At 38.0% G+C, this 21,901-nt stretch overlaps 1 protein-coding gene across 3 annotated transcripts; it reads right to left on the bottom strand.

Moving 5' to 3' along the window:
* Positions 1-353: 353 nt before the first annotated feature.
* On the bottom strand, positions 354-20,427 carry LOC132110428 (AN1-type zinc finger protein 3-like). Of its 3 annotated transcripts, XR_009424647.1 has the most exons (7): positions 20,072-20,427; positions 7,099-7,139; positions 6,813-6,992; positions 6,390-6,455; positions 4,976-5,143; positions 2,499-2,653; positions 1,641-1,774 (listed from the first exon to the last, which is right to left on the bottom strand). XR_009424647.1 is itself a non-coding variant. In XM_059517020.1 (6 exons), exons 2-6 carry the CDS (start codon positions 7,124-7,126, stop codon positions 1,620-1,622), a joined length of 597 nt encoding a protein of 198 aa, XP_059373003.1. In that variant the 5' UTR covers positions 7,127-7,139; positions 20,051-20,425; the 3' UTR covers positions 354-1,619. The 3 variants fall into 3 exon arrangements, 2 of the variants coding, with proteins under 2 accessions (XP_059373003.1, XP_059373002.1); XM_059517020.1 differs by lacking the exon at positions 2,499-2,653 and having other exon boundaries at positions 354-1,774; positions 20,051-20,425; XM_059517019.1 differs by lacking the exon at positions 2,499-2,653 and having other exon boundaries at positions 354-1,774; positions 20,072-20,424.
* Positions 20,428-21,901: the final 1,474 nt, after the last annotated feature.

Below are 21,901 nucleotides of genomic sequence, written 5' to 3'. Positions count from 1 at the left end.
TAAGAAATATTTTTGAGCAGCAGATCAGTATATTAAAATGATTTCTGAAGGATCATGTGACACAGGAATAAATAACATTTAAAAATATATTCAAACAGAAAATCCTTCTTTTAAAATGTAAAAATTTTACAATAATTTTTACTGTATTTTTTATCAAATAAATGCCGCCTCGATGATCATAAGAAACTTAATTCAAAAAAGTAAAAAACCTATTGACCCCAAACTTTAAATGGTAGTGTATTAGTATATTTATGAATTGTTCTTCAGCTGTATAAATCAATGTTTTTGCACAAGCTCTGTGTATATAAATGAAAATCACGCTTTAATATAGTAAAAAAGAAAAGCACACCACACATCCTCTAATCCAGTTTTATTCTTTTTCAGCAAAAGAGGAAAGGAAAAGGAAAACAAGAAAACAAAAAAGAAAGGCTACAGAAATTTATCTTATCCATATCTTCGTTTTTTTTTTTTTTTTATGTTAACCTAAAAAGGCCAAAGTAATGCAGCTCTATGCTTAGAGAGAGAGTTAACCAGAAACACAAAGGAGGTTAAATAAGGATTTTTCTTAAGATACACAATATTCATCTTTTTTCTTCAGTTCTGTCCATGTCGACATCTCAACAGAAAACCAGTTAAAGTAAAAAGAAATTCAAACAAAACAAAAAAAAAAGCGCCGGTAAATTGAGACTCCGCCTTCCACGTTCCCACCAGAGCTGAACACATCCCTCCATAATGCATGTGAGGGAGGGAAGGAAAGAACGAAAAAGAGTGAATGAATCAAGAGAATATAGAAAGAAAGGTTAGCATGAGGAGGCAGGCAATAAGTACAGGAACTAGTGAGTATGAAGGAAAGAAAGCAAGAGAAAAAAAGAATGAAAAAAAGCCACCAAGATCTTTAAAAGAGGCAATCTGATGGGAGTCGTACGAGGTTACAGAGTGTGATTATTCAGACCTGAACAAACTAGTTCTCAGATGAGCTGTGGGCTGCCCTTTCCCAACCGAACCCAAACCGAAGGGTACCGTCTGATTTCGCCTCGGCCCTCGTGCCGAACAGCGTATGAAAACACAGCTGTAAGTGCATATGTGAGTGTGAGTGTACGCAAGTAAAACGGCACGGCTCTGATGCGGCTCGTCGGCTCGAGCCGCGTCAGAGCCGTACCCGGCCTTTTATTTATTATTTTTTCGGGACGGAGGTGACTTGTGTGATCCAGGTCACCCCCCTTCCCTCGGTCAGTGTCTGTCATCGGAACGCTGGAGCAGAAGTTCCCAGAGGTCTGGATCGATCGATGTGTTTCCCCTGGAGTCGATCGCAGCCTCTGAGACGAGAGCAGTTCTCCCAAGTACAGACCGGCAAATTCGTCTGACCTGCTGACCTGCGTTTGGGTGTGTGGAGGGACAGATAACAGAAAGTTAAGGCTGTGCGGGTCGCCTGTGTGTGATGAGCACAAGGCTACTGATGGGGTCACAGGTCAGAGGTCAAGCAGGGGTGTAGGTCCTCTGAGATGTGTTGGGAGGAAAAAAGATGCCACTAACAGGTTAGTGAGTCATGTGGGCGGTGGATAAGCTTGTGTGTGTGTGTAAGAGTGTGTGTGTGTGTGTATATGTGTGCAGTGGGGCATTCAAGAGCACTCCTCTCCGATGCGCTGGCAGGTTCGGCCCACCTTGCGGTCCAGTTTAACCATCTTCAGCACGGCTTCCTCTCGGCCACGGCCCAGATGGTCAAACATACAGTTGTGTTGCTCCGGCAACCGGTGCAACATGCAGAACACATAACCTGAGGACGAGAGAGAGGGAGAGCGATCAAAATGAGATGAAAGTGTTGTATAATCTGCTCAAGGTTGATTTTAATAGCACAGCACGTGACCCTTAGTTTAACGTATTTTAACAGCATGCTTGAGAGCACATCTTGCTTCCCCCACACGCCGCCTCTTTAAGACATCAGGAATGGCTCTGAAAAGTCACCAATTACGTCACTGTTAACCCAGCTGAAGTGTTGGCTTTTTAAAATTAATTCTTGAGAGCTGGCACAGAGATTATAATGAGCTCAGATCATTTCTAAGCAAAAAGAAAAGGATTTTAGGGGTGCTTGCCCATGCAGTGCAACACTGGCATGATGAAGGTGTTGTTGGAGGTGCTTACAACTGGAACAATTGAAAAAGAGCTCACCTCCAAGTCTCTATGATATCCTAAAGCTAGATATATGAAAATAATGTTTAATAAAAATTAAAGTACATTATACAAATAATAATAGAAAAAATAGTATTTTTTTGTACATTATATATTATTATAATTCTATGTATTCTATTCAGAAGTAGGCTGACGTCTTGTGTAAAAACTGTGATCTGAGCTAATTTCCAAGTAAATAAAAACCAGATCTGCACACGGAGGATCCATTCCATCCTAAGAGCCTCATTAAGAAGAGAGTCTTGTTAAGCAGTTTAATATATTCATTAATACACATGGTGTTTTTAATGAGTCAGAGATGATTAAAAGCTTACAATGTTTCAATTACTGCAGCCACAGAAGAGCTGCACGGCACTGCACACACCAGTGCATCATGTAGTGCTATTCAGGAGCGACGTCGCTGAAGCTGCAGCCACATGGTCAAAAATGTGCATATATATTGTAGATGAGTTGTCAGCTTTTGAATTGTCTGATGAGAAAGAAAAACATTGTGCAGCGTTGTTCTCACTGACTGCATGCAACCATGAACAAAGCATAATGTGCTGCCCAATTCATGAAAGACTCACTCAATTGGAGGCGGTTCATTTTAACAAATCGAATCGATTAGCAGAGGTTTGAATCAGTCAAACAATTGGAGTACTTTACCAAAAAACAAAAACTTGCTGAAAAATTACCCACTCTCAGTTTGTTTCTTGGGAACAAATTTGTAGAAATGTAGCATTCCATCACTTGCTCATAAATAGATCCCACTGCAGTGAATGGGTGCCGTCAGAATGAGAGTCCAAACAGCTGATAAAACATCACAATAATCCACACCACTCCAGTCCATCAATTAATGTTTTGTGAAACAGAAATAGATCCATCACAAAGACGTTTTTATCTTAAAAACATCGCTTCTGTCTAAAATGAATCCTCGATCCAAAATATTGCTGTTTCCAGAGACCGTCATCAGGAAATCAATCAGGAGAAAAATATATACAGATCAAGCACCATTTATTAGTGAAAACAGTTCTAAACAAATATGTCAGTGGATTTTCATGTGAGAGGACAACATGGGATAGAATTTTTCACTGGAGAAACCAATATTATGAACTGTGGACTTGTGTTTTGGACAGAAGCAAAGGTTTAAAGTAAAAACACCTTAAGGGTGGATTTTTTTCATACAAGCATGCAGATTTTCACTTTACAATACGTTAACTGCTGGATTGGAGAGTTTGTGGATTACTTGTGGATTATTTTGATGTTTTTATCAGCTGTTTAGACTCTCATTCTGACAGCACCCATTCACTGCAGAGTATCCATTGGTGAGCAAGTGATGCAATGCTAAATATTCTGATGAAGAAACAAACACACCTACATCTGGGATGACCTGAGGGTGAGTACATTTTCTCATTTGACCTAGGGATGTGCCTAAAATCATCGGCCGAGAATGGCATTTTCCTTTTTGGCCAAAAGAGAATAACAACCGAAAATATCAGCGGAGATGATATGGTGTGCAGCACAGCGCAGTAGTTCAGCTTGCAGGTTTCACTCTCCCTCTAGCAGTACTCACTGCACGGTGAGACGCTCCGCTTAATATTCCTCTCTAAGGTTTTGTTTCACGGCCCATCTGAATGCTCACTGGAAAATCAGAGTCCGCTCAAATAAGGTGCTGACAGGAAATTTCCATGTAGCACACAACACAGCTACTGCTGTAACATGGTGTAGTATAGCTGTACTGGGCGGCGCTGGTAAAATGACGCTGCCCTCTCCTGACGCTATGCTCTGCTCACATGCTCCAATAGTAATAGCTTTGTTGGACTAAAAACATTCAGTTAAATCTGATTCTGTTGCATAGAAAAATAACCGATTTGACATTTAATATTAATATATTTTCTGTCCAATTTTATTGTTTTACTTTCAATTAAAGTGTGATTATTTAATTGGCTTGTATTTTTTAAATCCAGTATCATTAAAATTGAGTTAAAAGTCTTATAAAACTATTTTATATCATTTAATAAAAAATTTTTTAACTCTTATTGAAAAGCATTTTCGGTCTCGGTTTACGCCTAAGTGCATCCAGAATTCTCGGCTTCGCTTCGGCCCAGAATTTTCATTTTGATGCATCCCTAGTTTGAACAATTCTGTTAATTCGATTACTTGCTCACTGGACCACAGGTTATTATCCGTTACTGTACATCAAAACAGATTTCCTAACCATAGGATGAAAATGCGGCAGAGTTTTCGGCATCAAATAACTGCAGGAGTCCTGTCTGAGATAAACCCTGGTGGGATAATGATTCAGATGCGAGCTGTCACAGGAACAGTCAGATCCATAAGTGTATTAGCAGAGCAGCGGGAATTGTCATTAGACTGATGACTTACAATACCACATTCAGTTGAACAAAACAAGACAAAAAATAACTAGCACAGCCAGGAGGACTGATGTTAATGGCACAATCATGTTTAAATGCTCCTTTATTTCATTACCTACAGTTAGTGTCTAAAATTTAAATGGCCGAGGGTGGTTAAATGAACTCCTTTACTTCTGTAGGGATCGAAACGTTCTTGCTGAAATTGCAAAATGTCAGGTAAGGAATGAACAAACCCACACGGAATCGGCAGAATTGGAAAGCCCATCATTTACATTATTCTACACGTCTCAGAACTAGTGATGTGATGTGACAAAACTAGAAAACTTTTGTTGCAATCAACAAAGCTGTCCAGATTTCAGGCATGCAAATCAGGAAGCATTACAGTTTTGTCACATCATCTCACAGACGACACGCCACAAGATGACGGCCATACTAACCACAGCGACAGGACCCCAGCTCCTGTTGTACGAGCTCCAGTTTGGTTTGGCAGCGATGGCACCGCCGACGGTTCTTTTGCTTGGGGACTCGTGGAGAATCTTCAGAACATGAGGCTTCACCGACACGAACACGCTTCTCTGGAGACGACTCGCTCTCCGATCCTGAGGCTGAACACACAAAACACACACTTATGTAGTTGCAAGTGCATTGCTGTTTGAGATTTAAAGGATGTAGGCCTTACTAAGTGTGTGCCAAGTTGTTCTGAATGGTGTTGCCACTCATCCAAAAAAATGATGATTCAGAATATGAATAATTAAATTTCTCAAACTTTACAATACATTTTTCAGGTTCAGTAAGTCTATTCAATAGTAGAATCCTGCCATGATTTACTCATCCTCCACTTATTCCTTTTTTTTTTCTTTTTTTTTATATATATATTTTTTTTTCTCAACTGAAAGATAAAGAGGGTTGGAAGAACTTTAAGAACTTTTTAGGTGAACTATAACTTCAAGTAGTAATACACAAATCGATTAATTAAACAAAAATTAAATACTGGATAGCCTTACTGTATAAATTAAATACATACTGATTTTTATTAAAGCTACACAAGCTGTTAAGTCAAGAGCAGTCAGTCATATTCTTTTTCAACTGTTGTTAGATTAACATTATTAACACAGACAGCAGTAGGTAAATTAGGCTGCTGTCCCTTTAAAACCTAATGCACAGATGTAACATCCTGTTACACATCAATTTGTGTCATAGCCAGCTGTGTTTATGTGAATACTGACCAAGATGCAAGTGCATTCTGACATCATTTTATGTATATTTAACCAGATAAACACAGTAAGCCACAAAAGAGAACTAAATCTGTAATCACAAGCTGTCTGAGGGGCGACTTTCTGTGCATGCTTCAGATGTGTTATCTCTAAATATATCGCCATAGCACCCAGTCCTAAGAAGCGGTATAACTTGGAGCCACTGCAGAGGGATGTCAGAGGCGGCAGAAAATTTGCTAATACACATGGTTTGACCAAAGCTTCTACTCTATTGATTTAGCTCTCTCTGCCCTTGGTTATTCAGTATAAACCAGAGCTTTCAGTGGTTTTAGAGCTTTAAAACTCTTCCTTTTTGTGGATGGAGAGGTGGAAAGAATGTAAATGAAACATTTTTGCATTGATTCACAAAAAAATTTATAAAAAAAATAATAAATGAATTATGTTCACTAAAAAAATTACGGAGAAAGAGAACTTGTGTAATTTGCAACACTTGATTACCTTCAAACAGATGCTTTGAGTCTAACCACATTCATTTGCTGCTGTAGAATTACAACTCCGTTCCTCAGTGGTGTGATGTGCTAGACGATTATTAAAAGCTACCAGACACACACACATACAGAGCAGTGGTGAGGTGTACCTGAGTCGCAGGGTCGTTTTGTAGGAGTGGATAGCGTGCCGCGAGCTGTGTCTGTACTGGAGACTTCTGGGAGAGAGAGAATGATGTAAGATTTAGATTTATGCATTTGGCAGATGCATTTATCCGAAACGATATACATTGCATTTATCAGTTCATGCGTTCCCTGGAAATCAAACCCATGACCTTGGTGTTGCTATTTAGAAGCGTTTTTCCCTGCAACCCACCATTTGAGAACCACTGGTCTAGATCTCAAAGGATTCAGACTTTCTGGTTGTCTTCAACTGCAGTATTATCTTGCAGTGGTCTATCATTCTCTATGACTGCTGTGTGATATTAAAACAATTAGGGTCCATCTGAGACTAGATGCGACAAGCATTGAAATGTCATCTCAGTTTTTTGAAGACAGAATTTGTGTGTTCTCACCATCCTGTGCAGGAAGAGGCGTGGCTTCTGTCGAGGGCTCTTCAGAGCTGGCTGGCTTGGAGGACTGGGTTTGGCTACTGCTGCTGCTCATCTCGTTACAGAAGACTGCTGATTGGCTATTGCTTGAGCTGGGGGCGGGCTCTGGAGTGCAGTCCTCGTCTGGTGGTTTCTTCTGTATGTCTGAGGGAGAGAACAGACAGAGCATGACAGTCACTCAAACACAGTTCAGACACACTGATTCAAGTATAACTGTGATTATATAGACCATGTGATGTAAGTCACTTACCAGCAAAACATTTGGAGCAAAGGTTCATGGTTTTGCTGGACCTGGAGAGACAAAAGGATAGAAAGAAGATATTCCCTTGAATATCTATATAGAGAAATTCCATAATTCTTCGTACAGATTTCAATAAAAAAAAAAAAAAAAAGAAAAAGAAAAACAGAACAAACACAAATTAAAGGGTTCCCATACTTTATCCAATGCATTTCCTGCATGACCTTTCCAATTGTTTGTGATTACTGGATAAAGGTGTGTAGAAGTGAATTTGATTTAGAACCAGTTCTTCTGACTCACTGAAAAGATCTCAAAAAGTCTTGAAAAAATAATTTGCTTACAAAACAAACAACCTTATGGCTTGCAATCAAGTTTTACCCTACACAAGAGCAATACCTATTTAATAAGCTATTTTAGTGGGGACATTTGAAAAACAAATCGGAATTGTCTGCAGTGTGAACAAAGCCTCAGAGGCCTCTTCAGTGGAGAGCTCTTCACTGTTCTTTGCTTTCTGAGGGTGGTGACATCAAACACTTTACTTTACACACACGCAAACAGCCATTGCACTTCCTGCACACGTTTGAAACTGTCTCCCAGGATGACACAGGTTACCAATGAAAACAACATCAACATACCTTCTTCAGCACAATCAAGAGCAATCATAATCAGCACCCAATCAAAGAGGCGGAAGGAAGCATGGGGAGAGAGCAGGGCATTGTGGGTAGGAATAATAAATATTAAGAAGATGAGCACATTAGAGTCTTGAAGAGCACATCACTACATGAACACCAATGGGGCATCTGTGTGTGTATGAGGAATAAAAAGGTTGGAAAGTTGTTTTTGACAGTACTGATTATAATGATTGTCACTGACATATTATGACTGGCTGATCAATGCTATAAAGCCCACCAACAAAAAACTGGTCCACAAATCAGCCAGAATAGATTGCATGGGTGGAAGATTTAACTAATTATAAAGTCTACAATTCGAAGACCAATGATACATCACCACTTATGATCAAATCCAAAATGTAACGTACAAAAGACATTTTGAACAGCCACTTGAATCGAGAATTAAAGCTACACTCCATACTTGCAACTTTCATTACCCTTGCTATGTTCACCAAGGATTTGCTGGCTAATGATCCAAAAAGAAAGTGATTATCAGTAATTAAAGCTACATGATGAGAGCTAGTAGTAACAAACAAGATACTTGCTAATATATTATGCAGCTGTTGTGTAAATGGTTGTGTAAAAGAAAAATTAAGAAAGTTGTAAATTATTGCATTAAAACCAATAATGTTTAAAAGGCATTCAACTTCTCAAAAGCACATACCCACACACAAAAACACAAACACTTTAACTGAAACATACATGAAATTTACACACATTGTGCAGTAGCGATGCACCGGTTGACCGGCCATATAACGGTTTTTGGTCTTTTTTCGGCCGATTTTTACGGAAGTGCGCTCGCGTGCACAGACTACATTGTAATCATTCGCTATCATGTAATTTGTGTGGAAGTGTTTCGAAATCTGTGCGCAGGACACGGGCAGCCGTTCAGCACTGGAAGTGCAGAGCTACACGTCTGAGGCACAGGTAGCAGGAAGCGATCAGCCGTTGGTGTACTGGCGTACAAAATAAACATTTTTTTTGTAAAGTAGAATTGCATACACGTTTGAAAAGCCAGAAGTAAACAGCAGTTCTGGATAGGATTTTTTACTTTACCTTAAATTTTTTACTTTACCTTTATTTTTACTTTACCTTAAATTTACATAGACTTAATTTGATTTAAAAATCACCTGCTGTAGCACACTGAATAAAAGTGCTTCATTCATCCAATTAAAAAAAATTTATGGTTATGATTCACATCTATATTTTTTAACTTGAGACAATAGTTATTCATTTTTCATTAGCTCAAGTAAAAAAATATGTGAATCATTACCCTAATTTGTTTTTTAATTGGATGAATGAAACACTTTGCATCTTTGTTTTATTCGCACCAACATTATTTAATTTTAACATTTTGGAATAATGTATTTATATAGCATACTTTTATTTAGTCTCACTGGTAAAGATTTTTTTTTTTAAACCAAATTTAAAAACTAAAATAGTATATGCTGATTAAGAAACATCTTATTGAATGTGTGTTGATTGTGTTGTTTGGACTGTAGAACTATGCAGTTATTGCCTTTAATTCCACATGGTTACAGTTAATCTTTTAATTTAAGGCCAGTTCTATGTAGTTTCAACCCAATTCAAAAACAAAAGCTAAATGCTGATGTCTGTACCATCTGTGTTTGTATTGAATGTAGGCTACTTACTGTGCAATTTCAGATGGTTATGGTTATTGTTTTTCAATAGCCAAAAGCCAGTTTGGCCTATTAAATACCAAATAAACATCTTATTTATGCACACTTTCCTTCTTTCTTGTTTGTTGCTTAGAAATAAAAATAAATAAAGGAAAAATCGGAAATCGGTATCGGAATCGATCAGTTTGCTTGTAAAAAAAAATCAGTATCGGAATCGGCCATGAAAAATCATGATCGTGCATCCCTATTGTGCAGCCAAACTTTGAGATATTTTCAGGAAATGCGACTTTTTTGGTGTGTGTGTGCATGCATGGTCTTCCTCAGTCACATGACTCCAGCTCAATCAAGCGGCCTCTCTCCGGATTAATCTGACATCTTCTGTTAAATGTCATCTGTAATTATGGCTTATGAAATGAGGAAACAGCCCAATCAAGACCCCAGTGCACACACATCAGCCCACCTTCTGAAGAGTCACTGTGTGTGGCACATTCAACAACCTGAGAAACACAAATCACATCACACCCTTAATCAAGCCATTTGACTAAATAACCACAATAACACCGAATCTAATTCAGAGATGTTATTGATGCCATGCTTCCTACAGAATGAACCCACCTGCCAATAATTGGCTCTAACTACATACTAAACAAAACAATATTACCATTTTAATGTTGTACTTGTTTTTTATAATTAAAAGGTTTTTCAAAAACAGCAAATATGTCTCTTCAAAAGATGATGCAATATCTACTAACATACTCAAAGTCTCAAATGCTATTAAAAAGCAATTCAGATTTGGGGGTCGTTTTGACTGATCCAAATGTAACGATTCACTCAAACAGGACACTCCAGACTCTTAGCATCTATTCACCAGCATGTGAAGTCCTACCTAATAACTGAATACACACATAAACCACCACATCTCTGTATGCGTGACGTCAACATCTGCAGAAACTCAGCTAGCAAGGAGAACGTTGCATATTTTAAAAAGTAGGTGCTGTTCAAGGTCTAATATTACTGCAATTACCTTGAAAGAAAATTAAAGTAACACTGAATTGGTTACGGCTTACTTTAGCAATAATGAGAGCATTCTGTGGGAATCACAGGGGACGGTGGATCCAAACACAACAGATGATCTCACTCTCCACACTCATTCCCTGCCTGCTCCACCTCCCAAAAGATAATGCATGCTTGAAAATTACAAGACCGACGTGTTAACAGGTGTTAAATTGGAAGATACCAGATGGAAGTTCGGAAATGGGATGAAAAATGAAACGCCACTGCTGCCCTTCACACTTCAGCCCCTCTGAACTGCAGCGACCTCTATCTACACATATAAAGAAATGTCTTTGTGGAACAGTACTAGGCTTGGGCGGTAATAGGGTAATATGGTATACCGCGGGATCTAAAAGTAGCAACGGTATCAGTTTCAATACATTCATACTAAAAAAAACAATGCACTTATATAGGAGACAAGAATTAATCGAAACTGAATCGGAGCTGAAATAACAGCCTACTGTTTTGGGCCAGTTACTCAAGGAGACGAGGACCCACTTCTCTGGTGGAAAAATGCTGCCTTGACTAGATTTGATGTCACTTGCCATGTTTATGTTAATTCAACTCTGGTTGACTGTTGTGGGTCTATTTGAACTTTTTTTAAAAGTTGTTAATATTGTTGTGCATGTTATTTTGTTATTGTTTCAGTATTAGTGTTTGGTATTCAGTTTCTGAACGGTTTGGGCACAAGCCAACAGTTTGGTGATGCTGTCTGAGCCTTACGTCATAATTTTTTAATTATTCACGGTAATACCTAAGTAAAATAGGGAGGAGGTTTGACAGTATCAAAATTTGGATACCGCCCAAGCCTAAACAGTACAGATTTTGATTCAACTTTAAAATCAAACATTTTTGCTATGATTAATTAGATCTTTTGGTTTGCATTCATACAGTTGTAAACAAAAACAAGCGAAATTACATATTAGATCACCCATATATAGAAGGATGTGCTGTTGTTTTACATTTCAAGTAGGTGTGCACAATTTTTCTTGGCACTGGTTATCAAAACAGAGCTGCCTTTGCCTGTGCCATTCAACACCGGCTGGGCAAGTCTACACAAGGTTTAGGCAAGAACCACTCATGTTTCGAGACTGCTTTTACACATGCAACAGGTTAGCCGAAACCTTTCCCTCAAGTATCGGTTTACTAGGTTTTACGCTTTGTCCAATCTAAATAACTAACTTACAAAAGCATGCTCGACTTAACGTATGCCCAGTATAACAAATATAGGCCTACACTTCACGTTTTGATGGAAAACAATAATTAGACCACAGGCATTAGTGACACTGCATGCCATTAGTATTATTAGTGAACTACAATTTAGTTCACATTAATCCTTTCAAACTAAAACCAGATATAAACAGGTAAAAGTTTATACCGATGCAGCAGAGAACCCAGAGAAAAATAAAGCACGGAGGAAACAAAGGCCTTCTGTAGCAAATTGATGCATTTTTGTAAGAAACATATCCATATTCAAAATGTAATATTCACTTTAATCTAGCTTGCGCTCAGTTATAAAACAGAAGCAGCTCCGAGCAGATGACGTATGAGGTCAGTGTAAAACCAACGTTTGTTAACAGTAGCAAAGGAAGCAAAGTTTCCTCATAAGGAAAACTAGTATTCTCTTAGCTTATATCGAAATCCTGGTTTTGTAATTAGTGACCATTGTTTTGTTTTAATCTTTCTGTTGCGTTTCCGTGTGCGTCCCTTCTGAGCCATGCATGTGCAAAGCTGACCTCCATACGTCATTATCCCAAAACTACTCCGTTTACAACGAGACACTTTTTTTTATTGGATGAGCTTTTTATTCAAATTCTCATGGACCGATGGATTGCAACACCCACTGAGTGGCATCAAACAGCCTGAAAGTTCTAAGACAATTTCTAAAATAACTCCAACAAAATTTGTCTAAAAGAAGAAAGTCATATACACCTAGGATGACTTCAGGGTGAGTAATTTATGGGCTAATTTTCATTTTTGGCTGAACTAACCCTTTAACTGTTTATGAGATTGGGTGACTAATTATTAAATGCATTTAAAAATTAAATAGGGATTTGTTATAAAATGACTTAAATGATTTTGACCAAACAGCTATTGTAACCACTTGTAAACTAAAAATGTTTAATGCTTCCACAAAGCTTCATACTAAACAATAACAAGAATGCCATTTAATCATGGTCATTTAAATGCACCAATACACCAATAAACATTAAAACAACATCTACCAACATACAGTTTTTGCAAAGAAAACAATGCAGAAAGCAAAGACACACAAAAATGGACAGCTTTAATAATGACAAATTAATCAAACTTGACTTTACAAATCATGATTTACTCACCCTCATGTCATTACCAACCCATATGATTTTATTTTTCATGGTGCACAAAAGGAGAGCTGCTGAATAATGCAAATAATGAGATCTTGGCCTCTTTATCACATAAAACTACTGTATGCTTTCAGTCAAGAGGACTTTATCATAATTATTTTTCCTTTGGAGCTTGCGGTTAGTGCTGGGAGGTTTCAACAAAAATTTATATCACGTTTTTTGTCTAAATTATGCCGATTTCTTGGTTTATGACGTTTTTATTTTTCCATGCATAATTAGGTGTACAATGGATTTTCTGCTGGTTGATATTCCAAGACGTGCTTTTAGCCCGACAGCACTTGCATAAAATGGTTGTTTGGTCAACGTCGGATTTTTGGAAACCAAAAACCCTCCAAACAACAGACCCGGCTCCTCTTTTTGTTCTACTAGTTCTGCAGCATCCATCTTCCCATACTCCGTCTGCAGTAGTGTTGTCACGGTACCAAAATTTCAGTATTCAGTACCGATACCAGTGAAAATCCACGGTTCTCGGTACCAATTTCGGTACCAAAGCAAAACACAAAAATATGCTAATTAAAAAAAAAACTTTTTAGCACTAAAAATAAAACCAATGCCATTCTTTAAACTTATTTACAATTGTGTTTAAAGTTTTTCTACAAGTTATATAATTATGAAAAACAGTAAACAAGTTTCACCCAAATTTAATTTGTCTTTTAATTTATGAAATTTAAACATTTTATTTCTGGTAAATAAAGGGGATTTTCTATTAAAATTAAAACATGTAAGAAATATTGTGATTTATTTCTTTAAAAAATAAAGTTTTATAAATTTTTTCAACAGTAGTAGCAGTATCACATACATTTTACTAAATAATAGTAATATTTCTAGCACAATGCCTTTATGTAAAAATTAACTTTTAGGCCTAATGAATGCATATTTGTCATTTTAACTGAACTTAAAACTGGTGGTGATGCTTAAGATATTTTTGGTCATTGATGGTTTCTGTAAAAAAAATAGTAATAGATCATATTAATTATTATTCATAGATAATACTACTACTAATTCTACTATCATACTAATGTATATCCAATGCACTATGAATTGATGAGCTGCTGGGTTCATGAATATTAATCACGTTGTCTGCGTTCGGTCAAACTGATTTGCTGAAATCAAAACAGGGACGGTACTAAATCAGCGCCAGCCAATGAAATTGCCATTTGCGCATTAGCTCCGCCCACTACCGGAGAAACCGGTATGTCTTCTGCTTGTTCAAAAATGAATATGAATAAATGAACTCCATTACAGGAAAATACAATAAAGAATAGTTTACATATAGCGTGTCGATTCAGCGTGGTAAGACTCTCGCTCTCTCTCTCTTTTGCATGTGTGAGAAACTGAAAAGATCGCTTGATGGAGAGAGAACTCTGAAGCTCAGATGCTGAAATTAATGCAAGCGTCATGCGCTTCAGTCTATGTAGTAAACAAACCCGCACGTCTCTGCCATTCATTAATTCACACAGAGACGCGCAGAACACGGATTCATATTTCAAGCAACATTTGCGGCTTAACATTTACAGATACTGGTCCATATGGAGATTTGATTTGATTAATTTATGCTAACTTTGACAAATTCTATGACTGTCCATATTAAAATATAAGTTTCATTTTCATGACTGGATTTTGAGATTCCGTCCTCATTTTCTGCTTCGCGGAAACCATAGCGCTGAACCGGGTTTGAACGGGACCTCGGTACTACTGGTACTTAAAGAAACCTGGTACCGTCACATTTAAATTTTTTTAGTACCGACTTGGTACCGAAGTATCGGGTCTTTTGACAACACTAGTCTGCGGTGCATATGCAGTCCATACCACGGACTCATTGTGCTTTCACACAAGACGCGTTTGCAGTCCGCTACTGATCCATGTTCATTTTTCCCGCGAACAATGCGCTTTCACTTTACTTCAGCGCCTGCAGCACAGCAAAAATAGACTCGGTACGTTAACAATCACTGCACTGCTGCAGACGCACTGCTCCTTGAACGCACTGACGGACCGCAATCTCGTGCAGTATGAAAGCTGGAATCCGTTAACATGGGTGCGTCAAAAAAAAATACGCAATACGCACTGCAGACGGAGTATGTGTGAAACAGGCGTTATAACTTAACACCAGAGCACTGCTGTGTTTACCCTCACCATGCCTCGCAGTCGCTGCAGAAGTGCAACATTGTAAAGGGTCTGTCTGAAACAGTGTCGCACAGCTGCAGCGCAGCATAAAATTCATTCCAAACGTTGAGTAATTAAATACATCGGTATGACGGTATATTAAAAATTTATATCGTAACTAAAATTTACACCGGTTTTTGGTATGAACCAGTTTACCGCCCAGCACTACTTCCAGTAATTAAAAAAAAAAAAAAAACACAGTAAAAAGGAAAACTGGGACTTTGACATTACAAGGCAGAGTCAACATACACCTCTTTCAGGACATTTACTGTATAATTGCGTACATCTCTGCACAAAGCAAACCAGTCAATCTGTTCAAGTCGGAGTCTGAAAGGGAAAAACAGTCAAGGAATCAGAATAAAGATGGGCTGTGGTGTAAATCTGCAGGACATAGCTATCAAAAGCCAGATATGATGTGCCATGTTAACGTCCAGTTTCAAACCTCAAGTGCATCTACAATGACAGCAACTGTCACTTGAATAGAGTCCAAAATAAACCACTGCTGCAATCTATTGGAGTCTTTCAGTCACACAAACATGACATTTAAAGCAAACAGCTATACTATAGGGATCATGAAAAAAAAATGAAAAGACCAATTTGTGGATTATTCATCACGTGTCATCATTTTTAATTTACCAAAATACACACACACCCATGTACACTCACACACACACACCTAGGGCTGTGACGGTTGCCGTGACAACCGCGTCACCGCGGTGGTCGGTTGCTACCGCGGTTGTCTACTGCCACCGGCGGTAGTGCACGTGACGTCACAAACATAATACAAAGTTTTGTATATAAGTGTAATAACTGTAATAGTTGCAAATTCTAAGTCTATGGTAATTAACAAATTACCTCAAACACAGCGTATCCTTTAGATTGGCAGATTTGAGCGCGGGAAAATACAGTTTATACATTCAGCAAATTAATTTAGTGTTAGGCGATGGATCTTGTTGGGAAAGCAAATACCACATCGCCGATCTGGAGTCATCTGCATTCATGTCACCCATCAGCGTTTGCACAAGTTCTCGTTCTCGTGATCGCAAACGCTGGCTGGTAAGGTTTGGTGAGGCTTTCTCCAAACTGGCCAAATACAAACGAGACCGCGATAAATAAAAGATGGTAACAAGAAATATGGCAACGATTCCTATTTCAAAGAGAGCGCGGACAGATGAGGAGTTACTGAGCTTGCTTGGTGGCGGAAAAGTTAACCGGACGCAACACAACCGCGTTGCGACAGGTTTAGTCTGTCTAGTATCTATACAGGACATATGAACTCTGTGTCAGTAGCCTACATCACAGACCGGACGGGGATTTATCATGTCATGTTGTGCTACATCCAGTGTAGCATCACTGATTATAATGAGTATTTTGTTGCGCTGCATTGCTCGCGTCCGTTAGACAGGGTGTATTTAACTTTCTTATTTAGGCTACTTTCTTGTAGCCTAAATAAACATTATTTCTTTGATATTTATTTTAGTGTTTTGCAGGCGGCGTTCACTGACAGAAGTGCTCAAATAAACACGAACTGACGAGTTAAATAGGATGTGTTAGATGAGTGAGACAGTGCTGGGCTGATTTCTAGACGTGCATACATATAAATATATCCTGTATATAATATATATAAAATATATTACATGCATGCACAGTTTAAGTCAGCTTTAATCACATTTTTTGGTAATTCCATGAATTAACTGACCACGACACTGCTTGCACATAGTTTATTTCACAGTTTGATATGAAAGGATACGCACAAAGGAAGCGCGCACCGCCTTTGAGCACAGGACCGTCCTCGCTCGCTTAACTTGCACCTGATAATAAAGTGAAGTGGAGCGCGTGTCTGAAACGTTTCCTGTTCAGTCATTCTGCGAGTCTGCGACTGAATAAATTCACTTCTTGTCATGAGAAAAAGTGACAGAAGCAGCAGTTGTGAGTGGGTGGCAATCCCCGCCCCTACGTAAAATAATTTGAATACGTTAAACTGGAAAAAAATTATCGCCTTGGTTAATAAGCAAATTTTGACACTAATATATATATATATATATATATATATATTTTTTTTTTTTTTTTTCAAACACCGCGCCACCGGCGGTTGTTGGTCCATGACTACCGCGGTGGTAAAAATCAGCCACCGTCACAGCCCTACACACACCTTGAAGTAAACCTTGACTTCATTCCAGAAAATGCTTCTGACCAAATGACAACACTCAACTGGGTCATTAATATAATATTGCAATAAAGCATGACATTGCATTCTGACATTTTTTGTGGCTAGTTGCACCAAACAGCATCTGAAAAAATTACTGTCTTCAAACAGGTAGTCTCACCCCAAACTCACAACACTGCTTCAGTGAACCTTACTTTGTTGGAATGTGGGGACAAAAATGGTCTTCTAATCGGTTGCTGGATGACAAGTCGACAAATGTGACTGATCCACCACTGATTAATCAATTATGAAGATATGCACATAGAATTAGCAGGCATTTCTATCACATTCAGTTCCCGAAATCTCCATTTGTGAAACACTGACCTATCAACCGATTTACAATCTAATATACAAAATAAAAAAGTCAGATTAAGCCTTTTCTTAAAATAGTAAAATAGTTATGGGGTAAAGTGATCAAATCACTTGATTCACATGCAAAGCAACATGTAATTACTGGTGTTACATCAGCATTTGATCCAACCTTTGCTTTATCTTTTTAAGCAAATTGACAAATGGCTAATAAAAAGCTGTGAAATGATCACTTGTCAGAGGTCTGTCTTGGTCTTGCCCAGATCTGGTGCATTTGTTTAAAGCACAGACAGCTAGGAGTGTCAAATGACTGCACCTGTGAGCCTGACACGTGCTTGAAGAAGAGCCCTGACTGATGTGTCACTCAAGAAAAAGGCAATCTGTCATTAGCCTTTGATGACTGTGTCTACCTAAACAGCATTTTAAGTAGGGCTGTAATATTAATCTAAATTAAATCGCAAAGACAATAAATCGCGATTAGGCAGAAACTGCGATTGTCATGTGTAACTTTCAGTGAAGCAGTTCTGTGATCAGCAGTAAATCTCAATCCAAAAATCCAAATATGCCTCCGAAGAAGCGATCCAGAAAATGCCTATTGCTGCAGCTGAATAAACAGATTTAACTGCTTTCACTGATTCAACTTTTTATTATTATAATTTTCATCGTAATAAAGTATATATCTAGAATGAAATTCTAATCAACATAGCCTTTATCACTGCTTAGAATACAATGAAATACTGTGTGCCCTTAATTATTCTGTTTAAGAAGCCACATCATCTCACTGAAGGATTCATTTCAAACACTTGACTAACGTTATGAAGTGAGTTTGTAGTAAAAACATTATTAAATGTGGTATTTTCAACGTGCTCTCAGATGGAGCAGCATTTACTTCACAGAGCCATAGTTCACGGAGAAGACACGCAAACAGCTGTCATTATCACAAGCAATTTCATAATCCTACGATTATGAAAGCGATTTTGCATAGCTTTTCAGACAACTACGGCTCTGTGTAGAAAATACTGCTCCACCTGAAAGCAGGTGACAGAGATTTACTACTAATCACAGAACTGGCTTTACTGACAAAATGTGCATGACAATAGCGATAAATCGTGTTCGATAAATCATGCAGCCCTAATTTTAAGGCATCAGAACTGTGCATCAAATGTTAAAAATGCAGTCTAGGTAAGAAGAAAAAAAAAATCCCAAAATGTTGTCTAGGACAAGAGTTTTCAAACTGGGGCAAAGGGACCCAAAGGGGCCGCAAGGGAGTGCTAGGGTTCAGTGGAAAAGTTTACAGAAACGCAGTGTTACAAATGCATTCTAAAATAATAACAAATAAAAAAAAAAAAAAGATGAAAATCAATAAAAAAAATACAAATAAATACAAATGCATAATCCAGTAGGAAAATGGTGCAATAATGCAATAGAATATATATTTATGAGTGAGTGAGTGAGTGAAGTGACATTCAGCCAAGTATGGTGACCCATACTCAGAATTTGTGCTCTGCATTTAACCCATCCAAAATGCACACACACAGAGCAGTGAACACACACACACACACACTGTGAGCACACACCCGGAGCAGTGGGCAGCCATTTATGCTGCGGCGCCCGGGGAGCAGTTGGGGGTTCGATGCCTTGCTCAAGGGCACCTCAGTCATGGTATTGAGGGTGGAGAGAGAACTGTACATGCACTCCCCCCCACCCACAATTCCTGCCAGCCCGGGACTCGAGCTCACAACCTTTCGATTGGGAGTCCAACTCTCTAACCATTAGGCCACGACTTCCTAAACATTATTGATTCACAGCATAAACTTGATCATTTACACACACACACAAAAAGAGAGCTGCTTTTTTTATTCTAGGATTGTAGCATCTAAAAGATTGAAACCCCCTTGGTCTAGGAAGCCTACACACAATGTTTTGAAATGCATGTATCATAATGTCACCTGTGATGCCCTAAAAAGCTATCTAGGGAGCCAGCTTACTAGGTTCTGAAATACAATCCAAAAATGATTGTCAACTTAAATGTTGCCTAAGTAGGCAGGACGCTAGATTTTAAATACAGCCAAAAACTTAAAATAAAAATAACAAAGAAAGATGCCAAAAAGTAAATCTGCAAACGTCTAAAATGTTTAAAACTATCCATAAGTTTTCTGAATACAAAACGAACATTATGCAATCTATAATGCCCAAAAAGTTGTGAAGATAAGGCTTTCAAACTCAGCCAATGATTGTGACAGAGGACAGTAGGAAATGAGTGATCTGTCAGTCCAGCTCACAAGGCTCGTTAAAAACCACCAAATCGCCCAAATCTGCTTTAGATGAGCCTGGATATTTAAATGCAATGTGTGTTTGATGGATGTATGGGTCTTATGCGTGTTCGAGGGGAAACAACAGCTGTGGATGTGAAAAACAGGAGTGGTTGTTCCCCACCCCCATCCATCGGCCTACAACAATGAACAACAAACACTTCACATTTCATTCACATTTTTCGCCGTGTCCACATCTAATTCGGCGCACAGGTATACTCACGTGTAAAATAAATCATCTTACCCCCAAAATCCACAAGGGCAGCGGGGAGGAATACTAGGCGGCTTGCTGCGCTCGCTTCCTGTGTCCCCCATGGTGGCGATGTGAAGGCGGCAGGTTTCTGCGGGAAACACCGGGGATCCGCTCACGGCCTAACGCTTTTGAGGGAATTCCTTGGCTCGACGTTTAATCAAAAATGCTTTACAACGAAATCCCCGAGCTGAAAACAAAGCATAAGAAGTGAAAGACGCGGACACGAGCGGCCGTTACTATGAATTCGACGTAATTTTGACAAAATTCAAGAAATTAACGGCCGCGTACAGTCCGACGGACCGCACCGGGAGTCGAGGCCGATCAGCTGGCGAGTGGAAGATACTAAGTCTTGAATAGGGTTTTGTTAATCATAAGTAAAAAATAATTTAAACGACAACATTCCGGTTTTGCTTATATTCTCACAAAATCTTGTTGTGTAAAAGTTAAATACATATTATGATGTTTACGTGTTCGACCATGTATATATTAACATCACATTAATAGAGTTTTAGCGATCCAATGTACCCCAAAAAAGAAATTGGAACGTTCCAAGCTGTATTCCTTGTTTGTAAAGGGGATTTGTGCTTTAAAGCTTTTTAAGTACAAGACCTGCTGCAGACCCGTACATATGGTAGCCTTGAATACAACGCATATTGAAGCAAAATACAATTGTATTAAAAGAATGAAATAACACTTCAAATACATGACATTGAATATCACAATATCACGCTGGCTCAAGGCCATACAGTTTTGTCTCTTTCTCTCTCTCTCTCTCTCTCGGAAGGGTGGGTTTCCAGTGATTGAATTGTATAAAAATCTTAACTTCTATTATATATGAACCTTTTTATAAGTTATTGTGTTGAAAATATTCAGGGTACATAACTATTTGTGTCTACACACTTCAAGAATGAAAAGTAGAAAAGGAAGGTGCATCAGTCTGTTGTTGGTTCACTGGAAAGTCAGTCTCAAGTAAGCTTTGAGTTTGAATGTTACACATGCTTAATGGACTTTATATAAGTTTATAAAGTTTTAAAGGATGGACGGATAGACAGACAGATAGATAGATACAGGGCCACTACTGACCAAATTGGTGCTCCAAGCAGAATTGCATTGTTGTGCCCCCACACCCAAATATTATGAAAAAAAAACTACTTATTAACAAGTGTGCTTGAGCATACAAGGAATTTGTTTTAGTGACATAAACTTCCAGTACACAGAGACAACAATACACAATTTTTTTTTTATAAATAATAATAATTTGCAAATAAATAAGTATTTAACAATTGTGCCATAAATTATAATGGAATAGGATTGAGTAAGATGCAGGGATACTAGGATGGAGGGGTAAAAAATAAATGTAAGGATATTGCATGTTTAAGTGGGGAACATTTAACTGTTCATGAGGTAGATTGCCTGGGGAAGAAGCGCTAAAAATGCTCAAAACTGAACTTTAATAAAACTTAAATTTTATTAAACAAATTGTATTATTTACCAATTAAAATTTTAGCTCTACAGCAAAAAAAAAAAAAAAAAAAAAAAGCAATTTGACACAATATAAATAGCAATGGAATATATTTTACAAAGTGAAAATGGCAGTATTTTCTTAACCGTAAAATACTTTTTTTAATAATTACGTATTTATGTTCATGTTTATATTTGTATTGCTGTATATGCATATGTTAATATTAATATAGAATTGTTTTTTTAAGCAACTGGGATGTAGGGCTGTCAAAATTGCTCAAAAATGACGTTCGAATATTCCCTCTAAAAAAACACGAATATTCGAACTATTCGAACATCTGGTGGCGCATGTTGTCAATG

This window comes from Carassius carassius, chromosome 30 (genome assembly GCF_963082965.1).
Source record: "Carassius carassius chromosome 30, fCarCar2.1, whole genome shotgun sequence".
Taxonomy (NCBI): domain Eukaryota; kingdom Metazoa; phylum Chordata; class Actinopteri; order Cypriniformes; family Cyprinidae; genus Carassius; species Carassius carassius.
Note: the sequence above shows the minus strand (reverse complement) of the source record. Positions and strands in the feature narration are given on the sequence as shown.

What these genes read in the sequence shown, in the direction of transcription:
- LOC132110428 (XM_059517019.1), bottom strand. Translation starts at nt 20,142, where the DNA reads ATGGGGGACACAGGAAGCGAGCGCAGCAAGCCGCCTAGTATTCCTCCC. An exon ending in TTGCTCCAAATGTTTTGCTG is followed by an intron (nt 6,993 to 7,098) that starts GTAAGTGACTTA and finishes TCTCTCCCTCAG; the next exon opens with ACATACAGAAGAAACCACCA. An exon ending in AAAACGACCCTGCGACTCAG is followed by an intron (nt 5,144 to 6,389) that starts GTACACCTCACC and finishes TTGTGTGTTCAG; the next exon opens with CCTCAGGATCGGAGAGCGAG.